This window comes from Phyllopteryx taeniolatus, chromosome 13 (genome assembly GCF_024500385.1).
Source record: "Phyllopteryx taeniolatus isolate TA_2022b chromosome 13, UOR_Ptae_1.2, whole genome shotgun sequence".
Classification (NCBI taxonomy): Eukaryota; Metazoa; Chordata; class Actinopteri; order Syngnathiformes; family Syngnathidae; genus Phyllopteryx; species Phyllopteryx taeniolatus.
In genome coordinates this window covers 22,926,263-22,951,561 of record NC_084514.1, presented here as the reverse complement: position 1 = coordinate 22,951,561, position 25,299 = coordinate 22,926,263, and the positions used below count along the sequence as shown (strand labels likewise).

Below are 25,299 nucleotides of genomic sequence, written 5' to 3'. Positions count from 1 at the left end.
ACTGCCGACCAGTTCAGGGTGTAGTCTGCCTTTCAGTAGTCAGTCAGTAGGGTGTTGTCAGCTGGTATAGGCTCCAGCACCCGCGACCCTAAGCGGTGATGAAAATGGATGGATGGATGAATCATTTGAATCAGTTCCTTAAAAAGATGTGTTAAAAAGATTCATTCACCGAATCGTTCAGTTCTTTTTCACAAAATTATTCAAGTGCTTCGTCATTCCGTTAATGATCCATCCCCGAGGTTCACGTTCACTCAACAAGTTAACCTGATGGACTATGCGTTGTTGTTGTCACCTATTGTAAACTATGAAAGACGGGGCGATTTAAAAAAAAAAAAACGTACGCTACATTATCACCTACCTATCTCTTTCTCAGCCAGCTCTCGAACAACCGACTTCGCTAGTACCCAGAGCTAGACGCCATTAACCAAACGTGATAAGCGGTACAGAAAATGGATGGATGGATGGGTGCTGCCGATTTAATGCCCCTTTGGGGCAAAAGTGCAAATAGAGGTGTGTTTACTCCAAGACTCAAAATGAGTTTCAACACCACTGTATTGTCTGTCTGAAACAATCTGAAATGTATACAGTTTGTAGCATACAGGATGGCCGGATTGTCAGATATAAGCTCCCCTGCGTACCTAATGAAGTGGCCAAAGGGATTCAAGGAATTTTATTGTCATACCAACACACAGTTTACACATGGTATTGCACAAAATTCGATAGCCGAGGTCCCAGATTAGCCCAATAAGTCCCAGGGCTTGTGAAAATATACTAGTAGTATTTTTATTGTATGTTTTTTCTGAAACCCACTTTAGGACAAAGGAAATTTTGCCGCTGTTTTAAATCTGGCATATTTACATGAATGCCTTTTTTTTAATGTCTTGATTAATGTGGATTGTCCTTATCAAAGGAATAATTAAATACAGGTACATCTAAATAAATTAGCGTCAAAATCATAATATTGTTAGGAAGTTTAATTAAAAAAGTGAAACTCATGTCATAGAGATGCACAACAGACTACACACAGAGTCAAATATTTCATGATTTTTTTATATATATATATAGGTACTCAATAAACTAGAATATGGTCAAGAAATAAAAAAATTTCAGTACTCATAGATTCATTAAACACTGAAGTACTTTTCAGAGGGGAAATTCCTGCCTAATTTCTATATTAAAAATCACTATATTTCTTGAATTACTTATTTATTTTCACGTTATATTTTAGTTTCTAGAGATGTCGAATTCAGGGTTTTTGTTTGTTCGGAACTATAATATTTCATTCAGTGTGTGCAGTGCATCTCTATGAGTTTCACTTTTTTAATTGAACTAACGAACAAAATTAAGATTGACACTATTCGTGTGTGAGCATAATCGACGTGCGTGTGTGTGTGTGAGAGTGTGGTTGACGTGCGCGTGAGTGTCAGTGACATGAATGCGTGAGCGCCAGTGACATGAGTGTGTGAATGTGATTGACATGCATGTATATATACAGCGGCAGAAATAAGTATTTAACGCGTCAACTTTTTTCTCATTAAATATATTTCCAAAGGTGCTATTGACATGAAAATTTTACCAGATGTTTGGAACAACCCAAGTAATCCATATATACAAAGAGAGTAGAGTAAATAAACTCAGAAATTAAGTTTTGCGTAATAATGTGAAAATGCCACGGGGAAAAGGTATTGAACACGCCAACTGGTATTTATTAAATACTTTGTAGAAAAGCCTTTGTTTGCAATGACAGCTTCAAGACGCCTCCTGTATGGAGCAACTAGTCGCATGCATTGCTCTGGTGTGATTTTGGCCCATTCCTCCACACAAGCAGTCTTAAAATCTTAAAGGTTCCGTGGGCTTCTTTTATGGACCTTGAGTTTCAGTTGTTCCCATAGATTTTCAATTGGATTCATGTCAGGTGATTGGCTGGGCCATTCTAGCAGCTTTATTGTTGTTATTTTTAAAACCAATTGCCAGTTTCCTTGGCAGTATGTTTTGGATCCTGATCCTGCTGAAATGTCCACCCTCGTTCCATTTTCATCATCCTCGTAGATGGAACGAGATTTTTGTCAAGAATGTCTCGGTACATTTGCCCATTCATCCGTCATTCAATAATGTCCGGTTTACCAGTAGTATTTGCTGAAAAGCAGCCCCGCACCATCATGTTCCCACCTCCGAACATCACTGTTGGTATGGTGTTTTGTAGGTTGATGTGCAGTGCCATTTCTCCTCCAAATGTGGTGTGCATTATGGCATCCAAAGAGTTCAATTTTGCTCTCATCAGACCAGGCTACATTCTCCCAGTATTTAACTGGCTTGTCCAAATGTTGTTCAGCAAACTTTAAACAAGCTTTGACAGGCTTTTTTTTTCCACAATGGGGTCTTGCATGGTGAGCTTGCATACAGGCCATGACGGCTGAATGCATTACTCACTGTTTTCCTTGTGACAACTTTACCTGCTAATTCCAGGTCTTATATATATATATATTTGAGCTGTCCATTCTTCAAGTAGATCTTGAGGTAATGTTCACATACTTTTAATACCGCTAGCAAGCAGGCAACATAATGTTATGTAGCTAGCTAGTGGTAACACTAACGTTTGTACGTAAACATGCCATTGTTGTGTCGATTCACGCTTTAAAGTTTTGGTAAACATTGGTTTGTCCGTGAGAAAAAACGTTGACAATGGCGAGCAAGGGAGGCAATGTGTTTTGAGTCGCAATCCTATTGGTTGTCATTCATACACTGTATATCACAACGTACATTGAACATGTACATTAGTGCAAAAGCTTTATGTTTTCGATTAAAAAAATCTATTTTTACATACAGTATTACAAATAGTTACATATTTGAATATGACAACATATGACATATGAATGTGACAACTTTTTAGTGTCATTATTAGAGTAATAACTTTCAATGTTTTGTAATTTTGTGTCATGTTTGCAAATGTTACTGTGCATAGTGAATATCGTACTGAAGCTTGATTTGAAGAATCAAATCAAAATTGCAATATCTCCCAGAAAAAGTGCAATTCGATTTCTTTCCTGATATCGCTCAGACCTAATTAAAAGAGATATCGATTCTGAACTACTCCAAATCGGTAGTAGAGTTGCATGCTCTTGTATTGAATTTTTGTAAACTATTGATGGTTTCGTTAATTGCAATGTGATACTCGTGGTATTAAGAGGTGGATGAAGTTGGGCTTAATCTGAAGGCCCTAGTATCAAACGCACCACCCACCACTGGTTTTACTGGTTTCTGTTGCTGTCCCTAACAGTTGTAGTGTCTTCTTTACAGTCTCACGTTTCTGTCATTAACTGCTGTTTTCCTTGATCTACCCATTTGACGTTTGTTACTTAGTACACAGTGCTTTCTTTCTTTTTCAGGATATTCCAAATGGTCTTTTTGGCTATGGTCAGTTTTGGTACTATGGCGCTTTTGATTTGTCCATCTTCTCTTCTCACAGTTGCTTGTTTGTCAACCATTGCTCTTCAGTTTTCAGGTTGCATATAGAGTACCTCTAACAGTACAAATGTCGTCATCACAGGAAAAACCCAAATCTGAAACTGAGCATAGACATTCAGTTATTTATTGTTTGAATAATTAATGTAATAGTTACACACCTGTGGAGCATTGCTTTTGCTCGCATGAAAAATGTGTGGATTCAAGCAAAAGGTGCTGTTTTCTAACTTATTGTATCAGATCCAGATGTAAATACTGGAAAGTTTTATCTGTAAAGTAAAAATAAATGAGTTGTGTCTCACAGTTCCAATACTTATGGAGGGGTGTGTAGGTCAATAACAAGGCATGGAAGGACTTTCAGAGCATAATATTCATGCAGCATTACCTTCTTAAACCCATCTGGCTACTTTGGTTGTATTCAATAAACAATAGATAATTTAATTTTGGAATTATTATAATGGGATTATTGAGCATGAAAATGAAGTATATGTTGTAATTTACTGATCCAGTTTTATTCACCTAAGAGCAAGCTATTATTGTGCCAATACAAATAAACGTATTTCTGAATCTGCTGAATAAACCTGTCCTTGAGGCAGCTCTTGAAAATCCAACAAAAGTAAACACTGACTTAATATGTTCACATCAACAATTTCAATAAATTTAATGTCAGTGTTTCTGCACAAAAATATCAAGGTGATCAATATTTACTTACAAATGTTTTTGATAAAATATTTACATCACTATTTATTTTTTGTAACTTGTATGACTTCAAGTATGACTCAAACAGTGTATCATGACACATAGCTAATTCAGTAAAGCAAATAAAATGTGTAAAATATTAAAAACATTGAAGATGGCAGAAAACTGAATTATTAAGTTTTGGATACTCTATGTAAACTACATTAAAAAAAAGTATTTGTGCACATATAGCAGCTGACAATGGAAGAAAAAAAAGTTTCCACTCAACTCTCTCTCTCTCTCTCACACACACACACACAAATGCACGCACGCACGCACGCACAAGCGCACACATATGCGCACGCGCACACACGCACGCACGCACAAGCGCACGCACACTCACACACACACACACACAAACACACACTGCTGAAAGACTTGTTGGTCATTTAATCCAGAAGAGCTGTCATGTGGTCAGAAGTCATTCATGAATGAGAGGGTCTGATTTACAATCCCCATTCTAGTGCATCCAAAATGTGTTTGATGGGGTTAAGATCAGAGGTCTGTCTGGCCCATTGAAGTTCCTCTGCCACACTCATCCAACCATGCCTTTATGAATCTTGCTTTCTGCACTGGAGCACTGTCATGTTGGAACAGAAAAAGGCCTTTACCACATATTTTTCCTCAAAGCTGAAACCACAATTGTCCAAATTGTATTGGTAAGATGAACGCCAACATTTCTATCCCTGATTAATTAAAGCCTTATGACCCAAGTCCAAATTACAAATGTATTTTTGTTGTATTTTGCATGTTTTTTAAATGTCCAATGACATTAAGGTAAAGCCATCAGAGATGGCTACAGCTTGGCTGAATTGCAGCATTATGTATTTAGGTAACATGACGAAGTCATGAACCTGTAAATAAGTGAAATTGACTAAAATTTGTTTACATAGCACCAATTTACAATATAAAATGTCTCAAGGTATTTTCTAAATGGTACAAGTGTCTTGCTCAAGTGTGTGCCAATCAAAACAACTTCAGTTTCTGTTAAATTCAGATCTATATGGGTTTTTTTTTGTGTGTGACTCTTGGGGCTTTGGGACTTTACAGGTCCCAGCACCACCTGTCAGGAGGACTCCTGTGCCAACATGGGTATTTGCATCCAGCAGTGGGAGAACTACACGTGTGACTGCTCCATGACCTCCTACACTGGGACACAATGCAATGATCGTGAGTCCTCATGTGCCACACTGTTCAACTTTGGGTGATATTTGTTTTTGTTGAAAGAAAAGTACTTTTTGTTTAGTGTGAGCAAACCTGGCAACACACCAGCATGCTATGATGCGAAGTGCAGAGGCCACCTCATTAACCATTTGTATTAGATGTAGGCTATTATTATAGGAGTTCCAAAGATTGTTACAGTACATTCACATTCAAGAATTATGTTTTTGATAAAAACGTGAAAAAGAGAATGGCAACATGCAAGGTTTGCGACAGAAAGACACACACAACAAATATGACAGCTAACTTCCTCCCCCACTACAAAATTCACAAAGAAAGGTAAGCTACATAAACTTCACAACATGCACGTTTCAAGTTGGTTATGCATTTAATTGAGAAGGCCAAATCTTGGTCGAGCTGATGAATGCAAGTACAGCTAGCAGTGATGCTACATATTAATACTGAACGTGAAGTGGTTAAGCTGCAACAACAATGTCCCAAGCCAACTGGAAACACCTGACGCACCACTATTAATGTCAGTTGTGTGTGTAGTGTTTCACTTATTTGACACTGTTGTGACGGCTCTGAGGCGGGCTGTCTGCCAAAAGGGATCCCTATGTTAATGCAAACGATTTTTAAGACGCATTCCGAGTTTCATCAAGTTAGGTAAAACTGCGTTTAACAGCTTTTCTAACATAACGTGAGATAGACTAGGGGCCCTCAGTAGGCGGACCCCAGGCTGCATCTGGCCCGGCAGCCTCCAATTTGTGTGGTTGGGTCAGCATGTGTGGACTGGGACTTGTATCCATACTAATGATACACAGACTGTCTGTTACTTGGTCACAGAGTTCACTGCTGCAACTTTCACTGGCACATTGCACGAAAATGGCGTGTTCCAAGTTTGCTCCTAAAAGACAAGTGGAAGATGAAAATCAGCAATTCAAAGAAGAATGGACAGAAAAATGTGCATTCATTTGCTCCCAAACCAGCACAAGACCAGTGTACTAGATATGCCAAGAGACGACAATATAGCTGCAGTGGATTTCCAATTTAAAATGGCATGACGAAATGAAGCATAGGAATGTTGAAGAGACATTTCCTTAAAATTCAGAGGTAAAAACAAAAAAAATAAAAGGACTGTGATCAATTGAAGCAGCTGTTGAATGGAATAAAAAATGCAGTCCATATACTGTAGCTGTGAATGAGTCCACTGTCAACACTGATAATGTTCAGCTGATGTGTTGTTTGTGAGGGATTCTAATGATTCAAAAAGAGAGTTTGGTGGGCAACATCAAAATGGAAATGACATTTATTTTAATTTGTATTTTTTTTCTTGTTTTAAATGAAAATGACATTTTCTTTTGAATATTATAGTATTATTTTATGTGGCATGTGATACCCAAAATGTGGCAGTCTACTCTCTTTACGGTTCAATAGCTAATTTTCAAATAGCCAAATCAAATTTTTCATTAGTTGCTATGACAATGTCTTCAATAGTAAAAGGAGCAACGATTCGATTCTAATTCAGAAGTAATTCGTTAATATCAACACGAATAACGAATTGGGATTTAGTGGGTGAGTCGGAGTCCTACACACAAAATAACAAAGTAACAATGTCCCAGCTTTACAGAGGTAAAAAAAAAAAACCTAACTCATGAGACCTGAGTGGTGGTGTGACAGTCTGGTCTGTGGCTGTTGTGGGTTTGCTGGTTGAGCGAACATGCTGGAAAACAATGAAAACAATGTACTAGTTGGTGGAAAATCTATTTTGTCCTTGGCTGGTCTTTATGACTATCCTGGCATGCACTACATCATTTTTATGATCCTCAAACTACCACACCTTTACCTAGAGCACTGGCATGAAGTACAGGCCATAAAGGTGTGTTCCTATCATCATCAGGTTCCAATACACTTCTGATGCTTGGTTGTAGAAAGTCCAGATTAAGTAAAGTAGTTTAGAACAAACAGTCATTATAATTATCATGACTGTAACATGGTGTGGTGCAATTAAATGTGTCCCTCAGGACAAGAATGCAAGTCTGAATGATTTCATTCAAGAAAGAATTTTCAACAGGGTTAATGGTCTTATAGAACAGTGATTTCCAACCAGGATCCCGTGGCACAATGTGCCATGAGAGATGATCAGGTGTGCTGAGGGAAATTATCTAATTTCACCTACCGTAAATGCTCTTCCACTAGAAACTGTAGGTACACAATGAACCTGTGTATCCACTTTTTGTAACATTTTCAGATGTAAGAGGTATAATAACACAGACCAACAACAAAGTGAAAGAGAGGCAAAGCAAATAAAAGGAAATTCATTTATATAGCGCATTTCATAAACAAGGTAACTCAATGTGGTTTGATTAAAAGCATTTAAAAACAAAGGAAAACAGCTTATAAACATTTAAAACAAAGAGACATTTTTTTTAAATAAAAGTACAATTAAAACAGCATACAGTACAAGAAATTTAAAAGTGGAAATACTCTAAAAAGCATGAGAAAAAAGAAGAGTTTTTAACCTGGACTTAAAAACATTCACACTTGGGGCTGATGTCACTTCTGTTGGCAACTAATTCCATTTGTGTGCAGCATAATATCTAAATGCTGCTTCACCATGTTTGCTTTGGACTCTGTGCTCCACTATCTGCCCTGAGTCTGTCGATCTCAGAGCCCTACTGGGTTTATATTCAGTGAGCATTTATTTCATGTATTCAGGACCTAAGCCATTTAGTGATTTAGAGACATTTAGCAAAACTTAAAAATCTATTCTAATGTTGACTGGAAGCCAGTGTAAAGACTCTTTGTTCTGGTCAGAATCCGACCTACAGCCTTCTGAATGAGCTGCAGCTGTTTAATGCTCTTTTGGGGGAGTCCGGTCAGAAGATCATTACAATAGTCAAGTCAACTTGAAATAAAAGCATGGATGAGCTTCACCTGGTCTGCTTGACACATGCAAGCCTTCACTCTGGATATGTTCTTCAGATGGTAGAAGGCAGGTTTAGTCATTGATTTGATATGACTGTTGAAAGTCTCCCTGCGACTGACTGACGACCAGTTCAGGGTGTACCCCGCCCCTCGCCCGAAGATAGCTGGGATAGGTTCCAGCACGCCCGCAACCCTAGTGAGGATAAGCGGTACAGAAAATGGATGGATGGATGTTGAAAGTCAGGTCGGACTCTATCAGAACACCAAGGTTTCGGACTAGGTCTTTGGTTTTTAAAGAGAGTGACTCCAGGTATTTACTAAAAGCAATCCTCTTTATTGCCAAAAACAATTATCTCAGTTTTGTTGTGGTTTAATTGAAGAAAATTTGGCTCATCCAGTTATTTATCTGTTTTAGACAGTGACACAACACCTCAATTGAACTGTAGTCATCTGGAGACACTGCTAGATATAACTGTGTGTCAATTGCATAGCTATGATACTCAAAATTAAAGTTCTGAAGAATTTCACCCAAGGGTAGCATATACAGGCCGAAAAGGAGGGGTCCAAGAACTGACCCTTGAGGGACCCCATAGGTCATTGCCATTCGATTAGATTGAACACTTCCAATGGTTATAAAATAACTCCTTTCCTCCATATAGGACCTGAACCATTTAGTCCTACCCACGTTTCCAACCTGTTCACCCGTATATTATATACATACCGTATCAAAAGCCACATTGAGGTCCAACAAGACCAGAATTGACACCTTTCCCGAGTCAGTATTCAACCTTGTATAATCTAGCACTTTGATAAGAGCAGATTCTGTACTGTGATGGGTTAGGAAACCTGATTGAAATTTGTCAAAAAGTCCATTTAAGTTCAAGAAATTGCTGAGTTGATTTCAGAAAAGTGTTCCTGTCTAGCCCTGACTTACACTTGGTTAGAATTACAAAGACTGCCTATAGAGGTCATAGTCAATTTGGAGTTTAGTTTTTATCCACATACGTTCTGCTTTCCTACACTTTAGAGGTCTTTGGCATCATAGTGCTCCTCCACAGTGTTCTCGGTCGCCTAAAGATTGTCTTCGTTTTAATAGGAGCGACAGCATTTGAGATTTTCCAGGTGAAATTCTCCAAACGTTCATCAACTGTCTCAGCATTCACAGTTTGTGGCACAGCTATGGTCTCCATGGACTTAGTGGCGGTACTCTCATTTATGTACCTTTTCTTAATAGACATAGAGGTTTTTTGAACTTTTGGAAGAATCTGTAATTAAAAAAATACACAAAAATGGTCAGAAATAGTCATGTCCTTAATGTCAATTGATAGAATTTCAACATCCTTAGAGATGACCAGGTCTAAGATGCGACCTTGACTGTGGGTTGGACTCTTAATTTGTTGAGAGAGGTCAAATGTGTCTAGTAAAGTTCTTTAGATTTTTTTTCCATGTTATTGTCAACATGAATGTTAAAGTCTCCCTTTATGACAAAATTGTTGTAGTCAGTACAAATAACTGAAAGCACTTCTGAGAAATCCTCCATAAATTTTATATTGTATCTTGGAGGTCTATAAATTATTAAAACATATTCATATATATATATATATAAAACTTAGATATTCAAAAGAGCGAAAATCACCCAGTATAATTTCTTTACACTGAAATAATGACTTAAAAATAACAGCAATACCGTCTTTTTTCCCTCTTTGACACTTCTTCATAAAATCAATATATGCTGGTGTTGCCACATTTAAAATGGTATTACAGCTACTTTCTATTAACCACACTTCATTTAGTAACAAAAAGTCCAGATCATAGGTTGTAATGATGTCATTAATCAACATTGATTTATTACCCAGTGACCTGATGTTGAAAAGAGCTAGTCTCCCAGATATAACTGGAGACAATGGTTTGATACATTCACATTTTATCCTCACTAAGTTTGTAGTTCTACTTTTTTTTGTGCCATATTTCTTTGACCAGGCGCCACGGAGGACGACTGGTTAGAGCGTCTGCCTCACAGTTCTGAGGACCGGGGTTCAATCCCCGGCCCCGCCTTTGTGGAGTTTGCATGTTCTCCCCGTGCCTGCGTGGGTTTACTCCAGGCACTCCAGTTTCCTCCCACATCCCAAAAACATGCATGGTAGGTTGATTGACAACTCTAAATTGCCCATAGGTGTGTTCTGTGAGTGTGAATGGTTGTTTGTTTCTTTGTGCCCTACGATTGGCTGGCAACCAGTTCAGGGTGTACCCCGCCTCCTGCCCGATGATAGCTGGGATAGGCTCCAGCATGCCCGCGACCCGAGTGAGGATAAGCGGCTCAGAAAATGGATGAATGGATGGATTTCTTTGACCAACTTTCTGTCCCTTGTAATTACAGTGATGAAAAATGTCAGATCTCCACAGGGTTCTGACGTTTTCTGGAAAAGCTTGCACAGATATCAGTCAGATTCACAGATAGGATTCTTCATGAGTAGAGGAGGGGCCTTTCGCATCTTAGTGGACAGTGGTTTCAAGCGAGGGGGGATGGGAGGAAGATCTTGGCGTGGTGTGGGCTGGACTCCAATATTGACAATAGCCTTCACCCACTCTGTCCATCAGACCAAACATGGCATTTAGGCTAGTAGAGAGTGCATTTTACATTGGGCTTTGCTCCAATGGGGCAGGGAGGGGTGTGTGAGACAGAAAGTGCTGCCTCATCTTATTTCATTCCTCTGATTGGTTGAGTCTTCTTCTTCTTCTTTTCCTTTCGGCTTGTCCCGTTAGGGGTCGCCACAGCGCGTCATCCTTTTCCATGTAAGCCTATCTCCTGCATCCTCCTCTCGAACACCAACTGCCATCATGTCGTCCCTCACGACATCCATCAACCTTCTTTTTGGTCTTCCTCTAGCTCTCTTGCCTGGCAGCTCCATCTTCATCATCCTTCTACCAATATACTCACTATTTCTCCTCTGGACATGTCCAAACCATCGAAGTCTGCTCTCTCTAACTTTGTGTCCAAAACATCAAACCTTGGCTGTCCCTCTGATGAGCTCATTTCTAATTTTATCCAACCTGGTCACTCCGAGAGCGAACCTCAACATCTTCATTTCCGCCACCTCCAACTCTGCTTCCTGTTGTCTCTTCAGTGCCACTGTCTCTAATCCGTACATCATGGCTGGCCTCACCACTGTTTTATAAACTTTGCCCTTCATCCAAGTAGAGACTCTTCTGTCACATAACACACCTGACACCTTCCTCCACCCGTTCCAACCTACTAGGACCTGTTTCTTCACTTCCTGACCACACTCACCATTGCTATGGACGGTTGACCCCAAGTATTTAAAGTCCTCCACCCTTGCTATCTCTTCTCCATGTAGCCTCACTCTTCCCCCACCACCCCACTCATTCATGCACATATATTCTGTTTTACTTCGGCTAATCTTCATTCCTCTTCTTTCCAGTGCATGTCTCCATCTTTCTAACTGTTCCTCCAGCTGATCCCTGCTTTCACTGCAGATCACAATGTCATCGGCAGGCATCATGGTCCACGGGGATTCAAGTCTAACCTCATCTGACAGCCTATCCATCACCACTGCAAAATGGAAGGGGCTCAGGGCTGATCCCTGATGCAGTCCCACCTCCACCTTAAATTCGTCTGTCACACCTACAGCACACCTCACCCCTGTTCTGCTGCCCTCGTACATGTCCTGTATTATTCTAACATACTTCTCTGCCACTCCAGACTTCCGCATGCAGTACCACAGTTCTTCTCTGGGTACTCTGTCATAGGCTTTCTCTAGATCTACAAAGACACAATGAAGCTCCTTCTGACCTTCTCTGTACTTTTCCATCAACATCCTCAAGGCAAATAATGCATCTGTGGTGCTCTTTCTAGGAATGAAACCATACTGTTGTTTGCAAATACTCACTTCTGTCCTGAGTCTAGCCTCCACTATTCTTTCCCATAACTTCATTGTGTGGCTCATCAACTTTATTCCTCTATAATTCCCACAGCTCTGCACATCACCTTTGTTCTTAAAAATGGGCACCAGTACACCTTTCCTCCATTCCTCAGGCATCTTCTCACGCACTAGAATTCTATTGAACGAGCTGGTCAAAAATTCCACAGCCAACTGCCTTTCCATTTTTCATCCTCTTTAATGCCTTTCTAACTTCCCCCTTACTAATCATTGCCACTTCCTGGTCCACCACACTTGACCCTTCTCTCTCATTTTCCTCATTCATCAACTCCTCGAAGTATTCTTTCCATCTAGCTCGCACACTGCTGGCACCAGTCAACATATTTCCATCTGTATCCTTAATCACCCTAACCTGCTGCACATCCTTCCCATCTCTATCCCTCTGTCTGGCCAGCCTGTATAGATCCTTTTCTCCTTCTTTAGTGTCCAACCTGCCATATATGTCATCATATGCCTCTTGTTTGGCCTTTGCCACCTCTACCTTTGCCCTGTGTCGCATCTCAATATATTCGTTACACCTCTGCTCGGTCCTCTCAGTGTCCCACTTCTTCTTAGCGAACATTTTTCCTTGTATGATTTCCTCTACTGTGGGGTTCCACCACCAAGTCTCCTTCTCTCCTTTCCTGCCAGAAGATACACCAAGTACTCTCCTGCCTGCCTCTCTGATCACCTTGGCTGCTGTGGTCCAGTCTTCTGGGAGCTCCACCCGTCCACAGAGAGCCTGTCTCACCTCTTCCCGAAAAGCTGCACAACACTCATCCTGTCACAGCTTCCACCACATGGTTCTCTTCTCTGCCTTTGTCTTCCTAATCTTCCTCCCCACCACCAAAGTCATCTTACACACCACCATCCTATGCTGTCTAGCCACACTCTCCCCTACCACGACCTTACAGTTGGTAACCTCCTTCAGATTACATCGTCTGCACAAGATGTAATCCACCTGCGTGCTTCTACCTCCGCTCTTGTAGGTCACCCTATGTTCGTGCCTCTTCTGGAAAAAAGTGTTCACTACAGCCATTTGCATCCTTGTTGCAAAGTCTACCACCATCTGTCCCTCCAAGTTCCTTTCCTGGAACTTACCCATCACTTCTTCATCACCCCTATTACCTTCACCAAGATGTCCATTACAATCTGCACCAATTACGACTCTCTCTCTCTGTCTGGGATGCTCAGAACTACTTCGTCAAGCTCCTTCCAGAATTTCTCTTTCACCTCTAGGTCACATCCTACCTGTGGGGCATAGCCACTAATCACATTACACATACCCTCAATTTCAAGTTTCAGCCTCATCACTCGATTTGATACTCTTTTCACCTCCAAGACATTCTTAGCCAAGTCTTCTTTTAAAATAACCCCGACTCCATTTCTCTTCCCATCTACACCATGGTAAAATAATTTAAACCCTGCCCCTAAACTTTTAGCCTTACTGCCTTTCCACCTCGTCTCCTGGACACACAATATATCAACCTTTCTCCTAATCATCATGTTAACCAACTCCCGAGATTTTCCTGTCATAGTCCCAACATTTAAAGTCCCCACATTCAGTTCTAGGCTCTGTGCTTTCCTCTTCTCTTTCTGCCGAAGAACCTACTTTCCACCTCTTCTTCTTCTTTGACTTCGACCAACAGTAGCTGAATTTCCAACGGCGCCCTGCAGGTTGACGGCGCCGCTGGCGGACATTGTTAACACGGGCCACGACCGATCCGGTATGGAATTCTTTGGATGAACGCTCATATTTGTTTGGCAAAGTTTTAACTCGTATGCCCTTCCTGACGCAACCCTCTGCATTTATCCGGGCTTGGAACCGGCCTACAGTTTGCACTGACTTGTGCCCCCCATCGGGCTGCATTCCTCTGATTGGTTGAGTGACGCTGATAAATCCATCTGCGCCCCGTGTCGCCTTATCTCTTGTTCATCCGACTGTTTGGGAACAACTGCATCTTTTTGTCCTTCAGCCGTTTCAACAAAGCCAGTGTTTTCCATTCGGGCCACTGAATGATGTAAACAGTAAAAAATGCTGGCAGCCAACAACTTAACCCCTTGTCTATTTAGACAGAAACCGTCTGCCTCGTAAAGATGGCTGCGCGCCCCCAAAAAAGCGGAAATTGTCAATGAAATTCACGAATAGTACAGTACACACTTCTTTGAGCCACTTACTTAATTGAATGAGGCGACTGAAATGTTCATCTCCAACTTGTACCATTGGGAGAGGTCCACTTATGAAAACCTCAGCATCCAACTTTTGTTAGGAGATAAATGAAATCTCGCTTCAGTACCTCTGATTGCTGCTTGACAACATCCAGGGCCCCTGAGTGTGCAGATTTCACAGTTGGGTGCTGATTAGTGATCTTCAGGATTGTTTTTAGAGATATCAGACACCATGTCATTGGTAAAACACAGTGCTTTGGGGTTCTTCCCACTGTAAAAATGTTTCACATCCTTGACAGCTCCATCACCAACTATTAACGTTTGGGGTGCCATTTTTTTCTTGTATTATTTAGTTTCATACCTTTCAGTGGTGGTGGGGGATGAGGATTCTTAGCCAGGGTCTTGTAAAAGTGGCTCAAATCCATTTGTAAGTCTGATTTCAATGTTTTGTATTGTCTTTTTTTCTTGCCCTTCGCTGTAGCGACCGTCCGTGCCCGGTCACTCGGTGTTGAAGAAGCACGCAACGCAGGCCAGCCGGGTTCCTCAGGAATATGCTGGTGTTTTGTCCTCCCTTTTAGATGTTGTCCAATATCTTTGGGCTTTGCTCCCAGTAAATTCCAGGGAGAAGTGCTGGATGATCCATTACCGTTTCCACAGTCCACATCCGTCCCCTTTGTTGAGCTAAGTGGCTGTCTGTTAGCACACTTCTGCTCAACATTTGGAGACATTGATAGAGTGGTTTCGTTCCCCAACTGTCCATTTACATTCACATACACTTCAAGACGGTGGATTTTAATTTCCAAGATCGACATCCTCTGCAACAGTCTGTGATAATCCTCAGTGGAAAAGGGAGGCATCTTGATTGCTGATGTTGTTGCTAATAGCAGGCTTGTGCTAATTAGCAGGCCACGCTCACGTAATAGTGAGAGGGTATCAGAAAATATTGGAATATGTTACAGTCCCACAGGTACAGTCGCTGCTTCTATTTTTTATAAAAGAAAAACAAGTTTATCAGCAAGAACAAAATTTAAACAGAGGCGACGCAAGCAGAGCAAGTAAAAAAGCCTCTGCACTGTACGAGAACGAGAGATATATGCGATGCAGGGACTGCGATTTCAAGGCTTTCTTCAGTCGGTGGTGCTGACCTCCATTACCAAGGACATTTCATTTGAACTCTGCTGAGATGAGGAAGGTTAATCATTTCTAGGGATTATGTTTAATGTTAATGTGACAGCACCAGCATTGCGATTTCGCTGAGGCACTGTCTTGCGACGTATCATGTATAGTAAACCCCCCCCAAAATCCTTTATCAATAGCATTATGTTCATATTAACATGAATCCCATACATTTTTAGACCTGCCTCAAATTATGCATGATAAAACATTTATAGCAATAGCTGTCCTGTCGTACACTCAGCCAATTCGATAGAGCAGTGGTACCAATTTAAAAAAATAATACTTTGATCTCCAAGTCATAAACAACATTAAAACACAGGCCTAAATGTAAATAAAAAAAACAAGACAGAGTTTATTCCAAAAAGGGTTGTGAAAAAGATTAAATGTCATTCCAATATGATATGTAATGTCTAATGCTACAAATATATATTTTCGCTGCTCACCTGCAAGAATCATGACGTCCTCGCGGGCCCATAATCATACAAAATCTATAAAATCCAAAATATTACAGATTGTATTCAGATAATTTCAGAGGTTGAAGTGGGCATCGGTAGAGATGTCCACATAAATTTTAGTGACTATGGATTGCCGATTTGCAACATTAAGCGACGTTAAGCTTTTTCTCTATAGTGAGTATATGGAAAGGAAAACATTTAATGTCCATAAACTCAAAAATATCACGGACTTCGATCTGATATTTTCAGATGGGCAAGGGGGCATAAGTAGAGATGTCCACATAGGTTTTGGTGATGATTGGTTGCAGTTTTGTGACATTAAGCAACGTTAAAGTTTTTTTTTTACATGAAGTGTGGACTGTCCCGACACGGGGATGAAAAAAAACAAAAAAACTGATTTATGTCAGCGCATCCACTTTACTTTGCAGATTTCCCCTATTGCTGGTGTGGTCCAGAACTTAACCCCCACAATAAACGAAGGATTACTGTACAACTAAAATGTACTTAGACTGTGATTCTTTTGAGCACCACTAAAAGGAGCTCACGTAACACAACCAGTATCATACTTTGAGAATCACTGCTATAAAAATTAAAACGTTTCATAACAAAACATTCCCACCATAAAATGGGATTACGGATATGATTTTAGAAATGTTGACACTAAAACTTGGGTATATGAAGGCCCACAATAATGATGTCCCTTTCCTTGATTGCTTTCACAGTGGCATCATTTAGGCCATTGTTTCCCCCATAGTGTGGTTTGTTTGTTCAGGTTTTTTACCCAAACATGAGTGAGTACGAAACCAACTGGTCCAAGACCACCTGATAGTGGTGGTGTTTTTTTGTTCATCCATCCATCCATTTTCTGAGCCGCTTCTCCTCACTAGGGTCGCGGGCGTGCTGGAGCCGATCCCTGCTGTCATCGGGCAGGAGGCGGGGTACACCCTGAACTGGTTGCCAGCCAATCGCAGGGCACATAGAAACAAACAACCATTTGCACTCACAGTCATGCCTACGGGCAATTTAGAGTCTCTAATTAATGCATGTTTTTGGGATGAGGGAGGAAACCGGAGTGCCCGGAGACAACCCACGCAGGCACGGGGAGAACATGCAAAATCCAGACTGGCGGGGCCGGGGATTGAACCCTGGTCCTCAGAACTGTGAAGCTGACGCTCTAACCAGTCGGCCACCGTGCCGCCTGTTTTTTTGTTAATTATTATTATTTATTTATTTTTTTCAATGGGTTTTTTTGTGTGCTTTAGTTTATTTACTGCATGAAATAACCACAACACTGGGCAAGCATACCAAATTTACAACTGACCAATTAACTGATTTGGACCACAAAATGCGAACTGGAGTAGTGGTGTGAAAGCATTGTTCATTCTTTTTTCTGAGTCGGTATCTGAATAAAAGTAGATTTATTATGTGGCACATTTTAAATTTTGTGATATTACAGCAATCTAAGTCTTGTACTAGCTTACTGTATGTTAGTTTCGAATTGGGATTGCTAGTTTCATTAAGGAGGGAGACTGGAAGACTGAGAACTTGGCCCATTGAGAAACAATACCCCACAAAGTACACTAACTTTAGATTTACTTGTTATTACAGTCCCCTCCTTGAGCCGTCACCTTGTCGTGGTGGAGGGGTTTGTGTGTCCCAGTGATCCTAGGAGCTAAGCTGTCTGGGGCTTTATGCCCATGGGAGGGTCACCCATGACAAACAGGTCCTAGGTGAGGGACCAGACAAAGCACGGCTCAAAGACCCCTAATGATGACGACAAACAATGGACTTTGTTTTCCCTTGCCCGGACGCGGGCCACCGGGGCCCCCCACTGGAGCCAGGCCTGGTGGTGGGGCTCGAAGGTGAGCGCCTGGTGGCCGGGCCTGCACCCATGGGGCCCGGCCGGGCACAGCCCGAAAGGGTAACGTGGGTCCCCCTTCCCATGGGCTCACCACCTGTGGGAGGGGCCATAGGGGTCGGGTGCAGTGTGAGCTGGGCGGTGGCCGAAGGCGGGGACCTTGGCGATCCGATCCCCAGCTACAGAAGCTGGCTCTAGGGACGTGGAATGTCACCTCTCTGGCAGGGAAGGAGCCCGAGCTGGTGTGTGAGGTCGAGAAGTTCCGACTCGATATAGTCGGACTCGCCTCCACACACCTTGGACTCTGGTACCAGTCCTCTCGAGAGGGGTTGGACTCTCTTCCACTCTGAAGTTGCCCATGGTGAGAGGCGCCGAGCAGGTGTGGGTATACTTATTGCCCCCCGGCTTGGCGCCTGTACGTTGGGGTTCACCCCGGTGGACGAGAGGGTAGCCTCCCTCCGCCTTCGGGTGGGGGGACGGGTCCTGACTGTTGTTTGTGCCTATGCACCAAACAGGAGTTCAGAGTACCCACCCTTTTTGGAGTCTTTGGAGGGGGTGCTGGAGAACGCTCCCGCTGGGGACTCCATTGTTCTGTTGGGGGACTTCAATTCTCACGTGGGCAATGACAGTGAGACCTGGAAGGGCGTGATTGGGAGGAACGGCCCCCCCGATCAGAACCCGAGCGGTGTTCTGTTAATGGACTTCTGTGCTCGTCACGGATTGTCCATAACGAACACCATGTTCAAGCATAAGGGTGTCCACATGTGCACTTGGCACCAGGACACCCTAGGTCGCAGTTCGATGATCGACTTTGTGGTCGTGTCATCGGACTTGCGGCCGCATGTCTTGGACACTCGGGTGAAGAGAGGGGCGGAGCTGTCAACTGATCACCACCTGGTGGTGAGTTGGCTCCGATGGTGGGGGAAGATGCCGGTCCGACGTGGCAGGCCCAAACGTATTGTGAGGGTCTGCTGGGAACGTCTGGCAGAATCCCCTGTCAGAAGGAGTTTCAACTCCCACCTCCGACAGAACTTTGCTCATGTTCCGGGGGAGGCGGGGGACATAGAGTCCGAGTGGACCATGTTCCGCGCCTCCATTGCTGAGGCGGCCGACCGGAGCTGTGGCCGTAAGGTGGTTGGTGCCTGTCGTGGCGGCAATCCCCGAACCCGTTGGTGGACACCAATGGTGAGGGATGCCATCAAGCTGAAGAAGGAGTCCTATTGGGCCTTTTTGGCCTGTGGGACTCCTGAGGCAGCTGATGGGTACCGGCTGGCCAAGCGGAATGCAGCTCTGGTGGTCGCTGAAGCAAAAACCCGGGCATGGGAGGAGTTCGGTGAGGCCATGGAGAAAGACTTCCGGGCGGCTTCGAGGAAATTCTGGTCCACCATCCGATGTCTCAGGAGAGGAAAGCAGTGCACCACCAACACTGTGTATAGTGGGGATGGGGCGCTGCTGACCTCGACTCGGGACGTTGTGAGTTGGTGGGGAGAATACTTCGAAGACCTCCTCAATTCCACCGACACGCCTTCCCATGGGGAAGCAGAGTGTGGGTTCTCTGAGCCGGGCTCTCCAATCTCTGGGTTTGAGGTCACCGAGGCAGGGCCCCGGGGGTGGATGAGATTCGCCCGGAGTTCCTAAAGGCTCTGGATGTTGTGGGGCTGTCCTGGTTGACACGCCTCTGCAACATCGCGTGGACATCGGGGACAGTGCCTCTGGATTGGCAGACTGGGGTGGTGGTCCCCCTTCTTAAGAAGGGGGACCGGAGGGTGTGTTCCAACTACAGGGGGATCACACTGCTCAGCCTCCCTGGTAAGGTCTATTCAGGGGTGCTGGAGAGGAGGGTCCGTCGGGAAGCCGAATCTCAGATTCAGGAGGAGCAGTGTGGTTTTCGTCCTGGCCGTGGAACAGTGGACCAGCTCTACACCCTCGGCAGGGTCCTCGAGGGTGCATGGGAGTTCGCCCAACCAGTCTACATGTGTTTTGTGGACTTGGAGAAGGCGTTCGACCGTGTCCCTCGGGGAGTCCTGTGGAGAGTGCTTCGGGAGTATGGGGTACCGAACCCCCTGATACGGGCTGTTCGGTCCCTGTACGACCGGAGTCAGAGTTTGGTCCGCATATCCGGCAGTAAGTCGGACTCGTTCCCGGTGAGGGTTGGACTCCGCCAAGGCTGCCCTTTGTCGCCGATTCTGTTCAGAACTTTTATGGACAGAATTTCTAGGCGCAGCCGAGGCGTAGAGGGGGTCCGGTTTGGTGGCCTCAGTATTGCATCTCTGCTTTTTGCAGATGATGTGGTTCTGTTGGCTTCATCAAGCCGTGACCTCCAACTCTCATTGGAGCAGTTCGCAGCCGAGTGTGAAGCGGCTGGGATGAGAATCAGCACCTCCAAATCTGAGACCATGGTCCTCAGTCGGAAAATGGTGGCATGCCTTCTCCAGGTCGGGGATAAGATCCTGCCCCAAGTGGAGGAATTCAAGTATCTTGGGGTCTTGTTCACGAGTGAGGGAAGAATGGAACGGGAGATCGACAGGCGGATCGGTGCAGCGTCTGCAGTGATGCGGACTTTGTATCGGTCCGTTGTGGTAAAGAAAGAACTAAGCCGAAAGGCGAAGCTCTCAATTTACCGGTCGATCTTCGTTCCTACCCTCACCTATGGTCATGAGCTGTGGGTCGTGACCGAAAGAACAAGATCCCGGATACAAGCGGCTGAAATGAGTTTCCTCCGCAGGGTGTCCGGGCTCTCCCTTAGAGATAGGGTGAGAAGCTCAGTCATCCGGGAGGATCTCAGAGTAGAGCCGCTGCTCCTCCGCATTGAGAGGAGCCAGATGAGGTGGCTGGGGCATCTGATTCGGATGCCTCCCGGACGCCTCCCTGGTGAGGTGTTCCGGGCATGTCCCACCGGGAAGAGACCCCGGGGACGACCTAGGACACGCTGGAGAGACTACATCCTTCGGCTGGCCTGGGAACGCCTCGGGATCCCCCCGGAAGAGCTGGATGAAGTGGCTGGGGAGAGGGAAGTCTGGGCGTCCCTGCTGAAGCTACTGCCCCCGCGACCCGACCCGGATAAGCGGTAGAGAATGGATGGATGGATGGATGTTATTACAGTGTCTTTACAGTAAACTGACAAACTCATATTGTTATATCATTAAATATTAAATGTTCTCCTGCTCTGCTCAGCTGGGACCACATACATATTTGGCAAAGGAGGAGGTCTCATAACATTCAAGTGGCCAGCCAATGAGAGACCGAGCACCAGGACAGACCGGCTGACCGTTGGCTTTAGTACGTCGCTCAAAGACGGCATCCTTGTCAGGATCGACAGCGCTCCTGGTCTTGGGGACTACCTCATGCTGCACATAGTAAGTTCATAGTCAATGCTTTTCCTGTGAAACTACTGAACAAGCTGTCATACTTCAAGGATGTAACAAAAAGAATGACAATCTTTTTCAAATAAATAGTCAATCGGGGGTTTCAGAGTGTAGGACAGTCCGCCTTCCCTAAGAACAGATATGAAGAAATGGTTGAGGGATGAGTTTGGTTTGGAATAACTTACCCATTCAGTGCCCTGACCTTAACCTCATTTTGGGAATGAACCAGAACTAAACGAGAATTAGGCCCTCTTGTCCTACATGAGTTAGATTAATCATATTCCCAAATCGTGTCTAGCCTGTAAATATTCCCAGAAGACTAAAAGATGTTATAGCTGCGTAACAAATTTTCAGTTGCCTTAGGTTTAATCACCAGGGGCCTCATGTACAAAAAGTGCGTATGCACAAAAACGTGGCGTACGTTCTTTTTCACAGCAAAGTTCATATATATCAAGAGTGAAATGACCTTGGAAATGTGCGGTGCCTCACGCCAACTTCATGGCTGGCGTACGCACGTTTCTACAGCTTTTGGTGGTTTGGCGACACTTCGAGGTGATGCTGGGAAACTGTTATAATAAATCTGCACTTCAGAGACACATGAACAATTAGCACTGATGAACAATTCATGCAATTCATTTGATTTCAATAATATAAAAGATGCAAGTACTCGGAATTCACACGAACCAGTGTATTTAATGAATCACTGATATTTGTGAGGACACCTATTAATTGATCAAGGTGATCATCTATTGCCCTCACGATCGCTTCTTGTGACTCCAGCACATGCACTGAAAAAAGTCCTTTGAATTTACTTAATTTGAACATGTATATTGGTTGCACATGATTAAAATGTATTAAAATGACATTTTTTTTAGGAGAAGAGGGGTAAATTATGTCATTTTAACACATTTCATTAGGAAATGTGCTTTGATTCATGCGTATGCGCACATCTGAATATATTTGTGGGTACGTTTTCTGGATTTGAGCGTACGCCATGTTTTAGGACGAAAATCCACGGAAGTCTTTGTACATGAGGCCCCTGGGACCTGGATTTCCTCCGAAAACATGGCGTACACGCAATTCCAGAAACCTTCGTACGCACAAAAATATTCAGATGTATGAAACTCTGCGTACTCATGAATCCAAGCACATTTCCTTCGTACATTCCAATCAACGTGGAAATGAGCGTTCACGTTGGAGTAGCAGACTCCTCCCTGTCCACGCCCATATTTGAATATGCAAATCACCTAAGATGCCGATCTCCAAATGATCAGAAAAAAAAGAAAATGAGCAAGGCAATGAAGAAAAATAAATTTTCTGAATGTGAAGTTGCTCAATCAATGGGAGGCACGCAAGAAAATCCTCTTTGGCATGCTGTCCTACGGCGTTAACAACACGCGAAAGAGGAGTGAACGGGACAGCGCGTGTGCGGCTGTCAATGCTGTGGAGACAGAATAGCGCGCACACGCTGAACTAAAAAATAAGTGGTCAGACATTAAGGTGGATGTGTAGCGGAGGACAGTTGCCCACCGCCAAAGTGTGGCCAAAAAAGGCGGAAGAACCGGCGCGGAGGGCCTCACCCCGTTCGAGGAGAGAATCGCTGCGATCATGGGTGACGCTGCTCTCTCACTGCGGTCAAGCCAGCCTCCACTCGAAAAGTAGCAGTCAAGCCAGCCGCCCCTAATTTTGTTCATACTAGGCATTACGGTAATAGGTCACCAACACGCGGCGAAGCCACCTTCAAAATAAAAGCTTCCCAATAATACGGACGTCAGTGCTCTTCGGTTTAGGAATGCAACAAGCAAAGTTAATTTGAATCTTGAAATACATTACATACATACATTAAAAATTTACTTTATTTGAAATCTTAGGACAAATAAATGGTAATGGGCTCCACTTATATAGCGCTTTATCTACATCATCACAGTGCCAAAAGCGCTTTACAAAGCCTCACATTCACACACACATTCATAAACCAATGGGCGACTGCTGCCATGCGAGGCACTGCCAGGTCCACTGGGAGCAAATTAGGGTTCAGTGTCTTGCCCAAGGACACTTGGGCAAGACACATGCGAACAGTCGGACCAGGCATTCGAACCTGTTCTACCTACTGAGCCAAAGCCACCCCAACATAATCCCATTGGTATCGCAAGACAAGTCCAGATCTGTGTGACAGACCATCAAGGACTCCATGAAAAGAGGTTTGATGAAGATCTGATATTGTATTTCAAAATAAAAATCTCTGAAAACTGCATATGTTGCTTTCATTACCCCTGACTGAAAAAATCTGTTAAATCTTTTTAATGAGATATCGCAACACCGCTCCAGTTCTGGGGGACACTACACCGCCCCAGGTCTCCAACAAAAGAGGTCCCATCAAAATCTGATTTGGCATTTCAAAATAAAAGTCCAATGAAATTGGTGTATTTCACTGCCATGATCACGGATTTCAAAAACTCTTTAAAAAAAACCTCCTAGTTATCACAACACCAGACCAGTTCTGGGGGACACTACACCACCCCAGGTCTGCAACAAAAGATGTCCCATCAAAATCTGATGTGGCATTTCAAAATAAAGGTCCACTGAAATTGGTGTATTTCATTGCCATGATCACGGATTTCAAAAATTATTTACAAAAAAAACTCCTAGTTATCAAAACACCAGACCAGTTCTGGGGGACACTACACCACCCCAGGTCTGCAACAAAACAGGTCCCATCAAAATCTGATGTGGCATTTCAAACTAAAAGTCCACTGAAATTGGTATATTTCACTGTCATAATCACGGATTTCAAAAATTCATAAAGAAAAACCGTCCTAGTTATCACAACACCAGACCAGTTCTGAGGGACACTACACTACCCCAGGTCTCCAACAAAAGAGGTCCCATCAAAATCTGATGTGGCATTTCAAAATAAAAGACTCTCGAAATTGGTGTATTTCACTGCCATGATCACGGATTTCAAAAATTCTTTAAAAAAAAACTCCGAGTTATCACAACACCAGACCAGTTCTGGGGGACACTACACCACCCCAGGTCTGCAACAAAAGAGGTCCCATCAAAATCTGATGTGGCATTTCAAAATAAAAGTCCACTGAAATTGGTGTATTTCACTGCCATGATCACGGATTTCAAAAATTATTTTAAAAAAAACTCCTAGTTATCACAACACCAGACCCCTTCTGGGGGACACTACACCACCCCAGGTCTGCAACAAAAGAGGTCCCATCAAAATCTGATGTGGCATTTCAAAATAAAAGTCCACTGAAATTGGTGTATTTCACTGCCATGATCACGGATTTCAAAAATTATTTAAAAAAAAACTCCTAGTTATCACAACACCAGACCACTTCTGGGGGACACTACACCACCCCAGGTCTCCAACAAAAGAGGTCCCATCAAAATCTGATGTGGCAATTCAAAATAAAAGTCCACTGAAATTGGTATATTTCACTGTCATGTTCACGGATTTCAAAAAATCATAAAAAAAATATCATAGTTATCACAACACCAGACCAGTTCTGAGGGACACTACACCACCCCAGGTCTGCAACAAAAGAGGTCCCATCAAAATCTGATGTGGCATTTCAAAATAAAAGACTCTTGAAATTGGTGTATTTCACTGCTGTGATCACGGATTTCAAAAATTCTTAAAAAAAAACCTCCTAGTTATCACAACACCAGACCAGTTCTGGGGGACACTACACCACCCCAGGTCTGCAACAATACAGGTCCCATCAAAATCTGATGTGGCATTTCAAAATAAAAGTCCACTGAAATTGGTATATTTCACTATCATGATCACGGATTTAAAAAATTCTTTAAAAAAAATCTATTTGTTATCACAACACCAGACCATTTCTGGGGGACACTACACCACCCCAGGTATCCAACAAAAGTGGTCCCACCCAAATCTGATGTCCATCCATCCATCCATTTTCTACCGCTTATCCGAGGTCGGGTCATGGGGGCATTAGCTTTAGCAGGGACGCCCAGACTTCCCTCTCCCCAGCAACTTCATCCAGCTCTTCCTGGGGGGATCCCGATGC

At 43.3% G+C, this 25,299-nt stretch overlaps 1 protein-coding gene across 9 annotated transcripts in view; it reads left to right on the top strand.

Moving 5' to 3' along the window:
• Positions 1–25,299, top strand: part of nrxn3a (neurexin 3a) — a 213,450-nt gene that overhangs the window by 159,470 nt on the left and 28,681 nt on the right. For all 9 annotated transcript variants that reach the window (XR_009791623.1, XM_061796051.1, XM_061796050.1 and 6 more), the window contains 2 exons: positions 5,251–5,370; positions 21,060–21,241. Coding sequence is in view for 8 of the 9 variants with exons in the window: in XM_061796051.1 (XP_061652035.1) it covers positions 5,251–5,370; positions 21,060–21,241 (302 nt within the window). In the remaining variant the exon portion in view is untranslated. The remainder of the gene's footprint in view (positions 1–5,250; positions 5,371–21,059; positions 21,242–25,299) is intronic.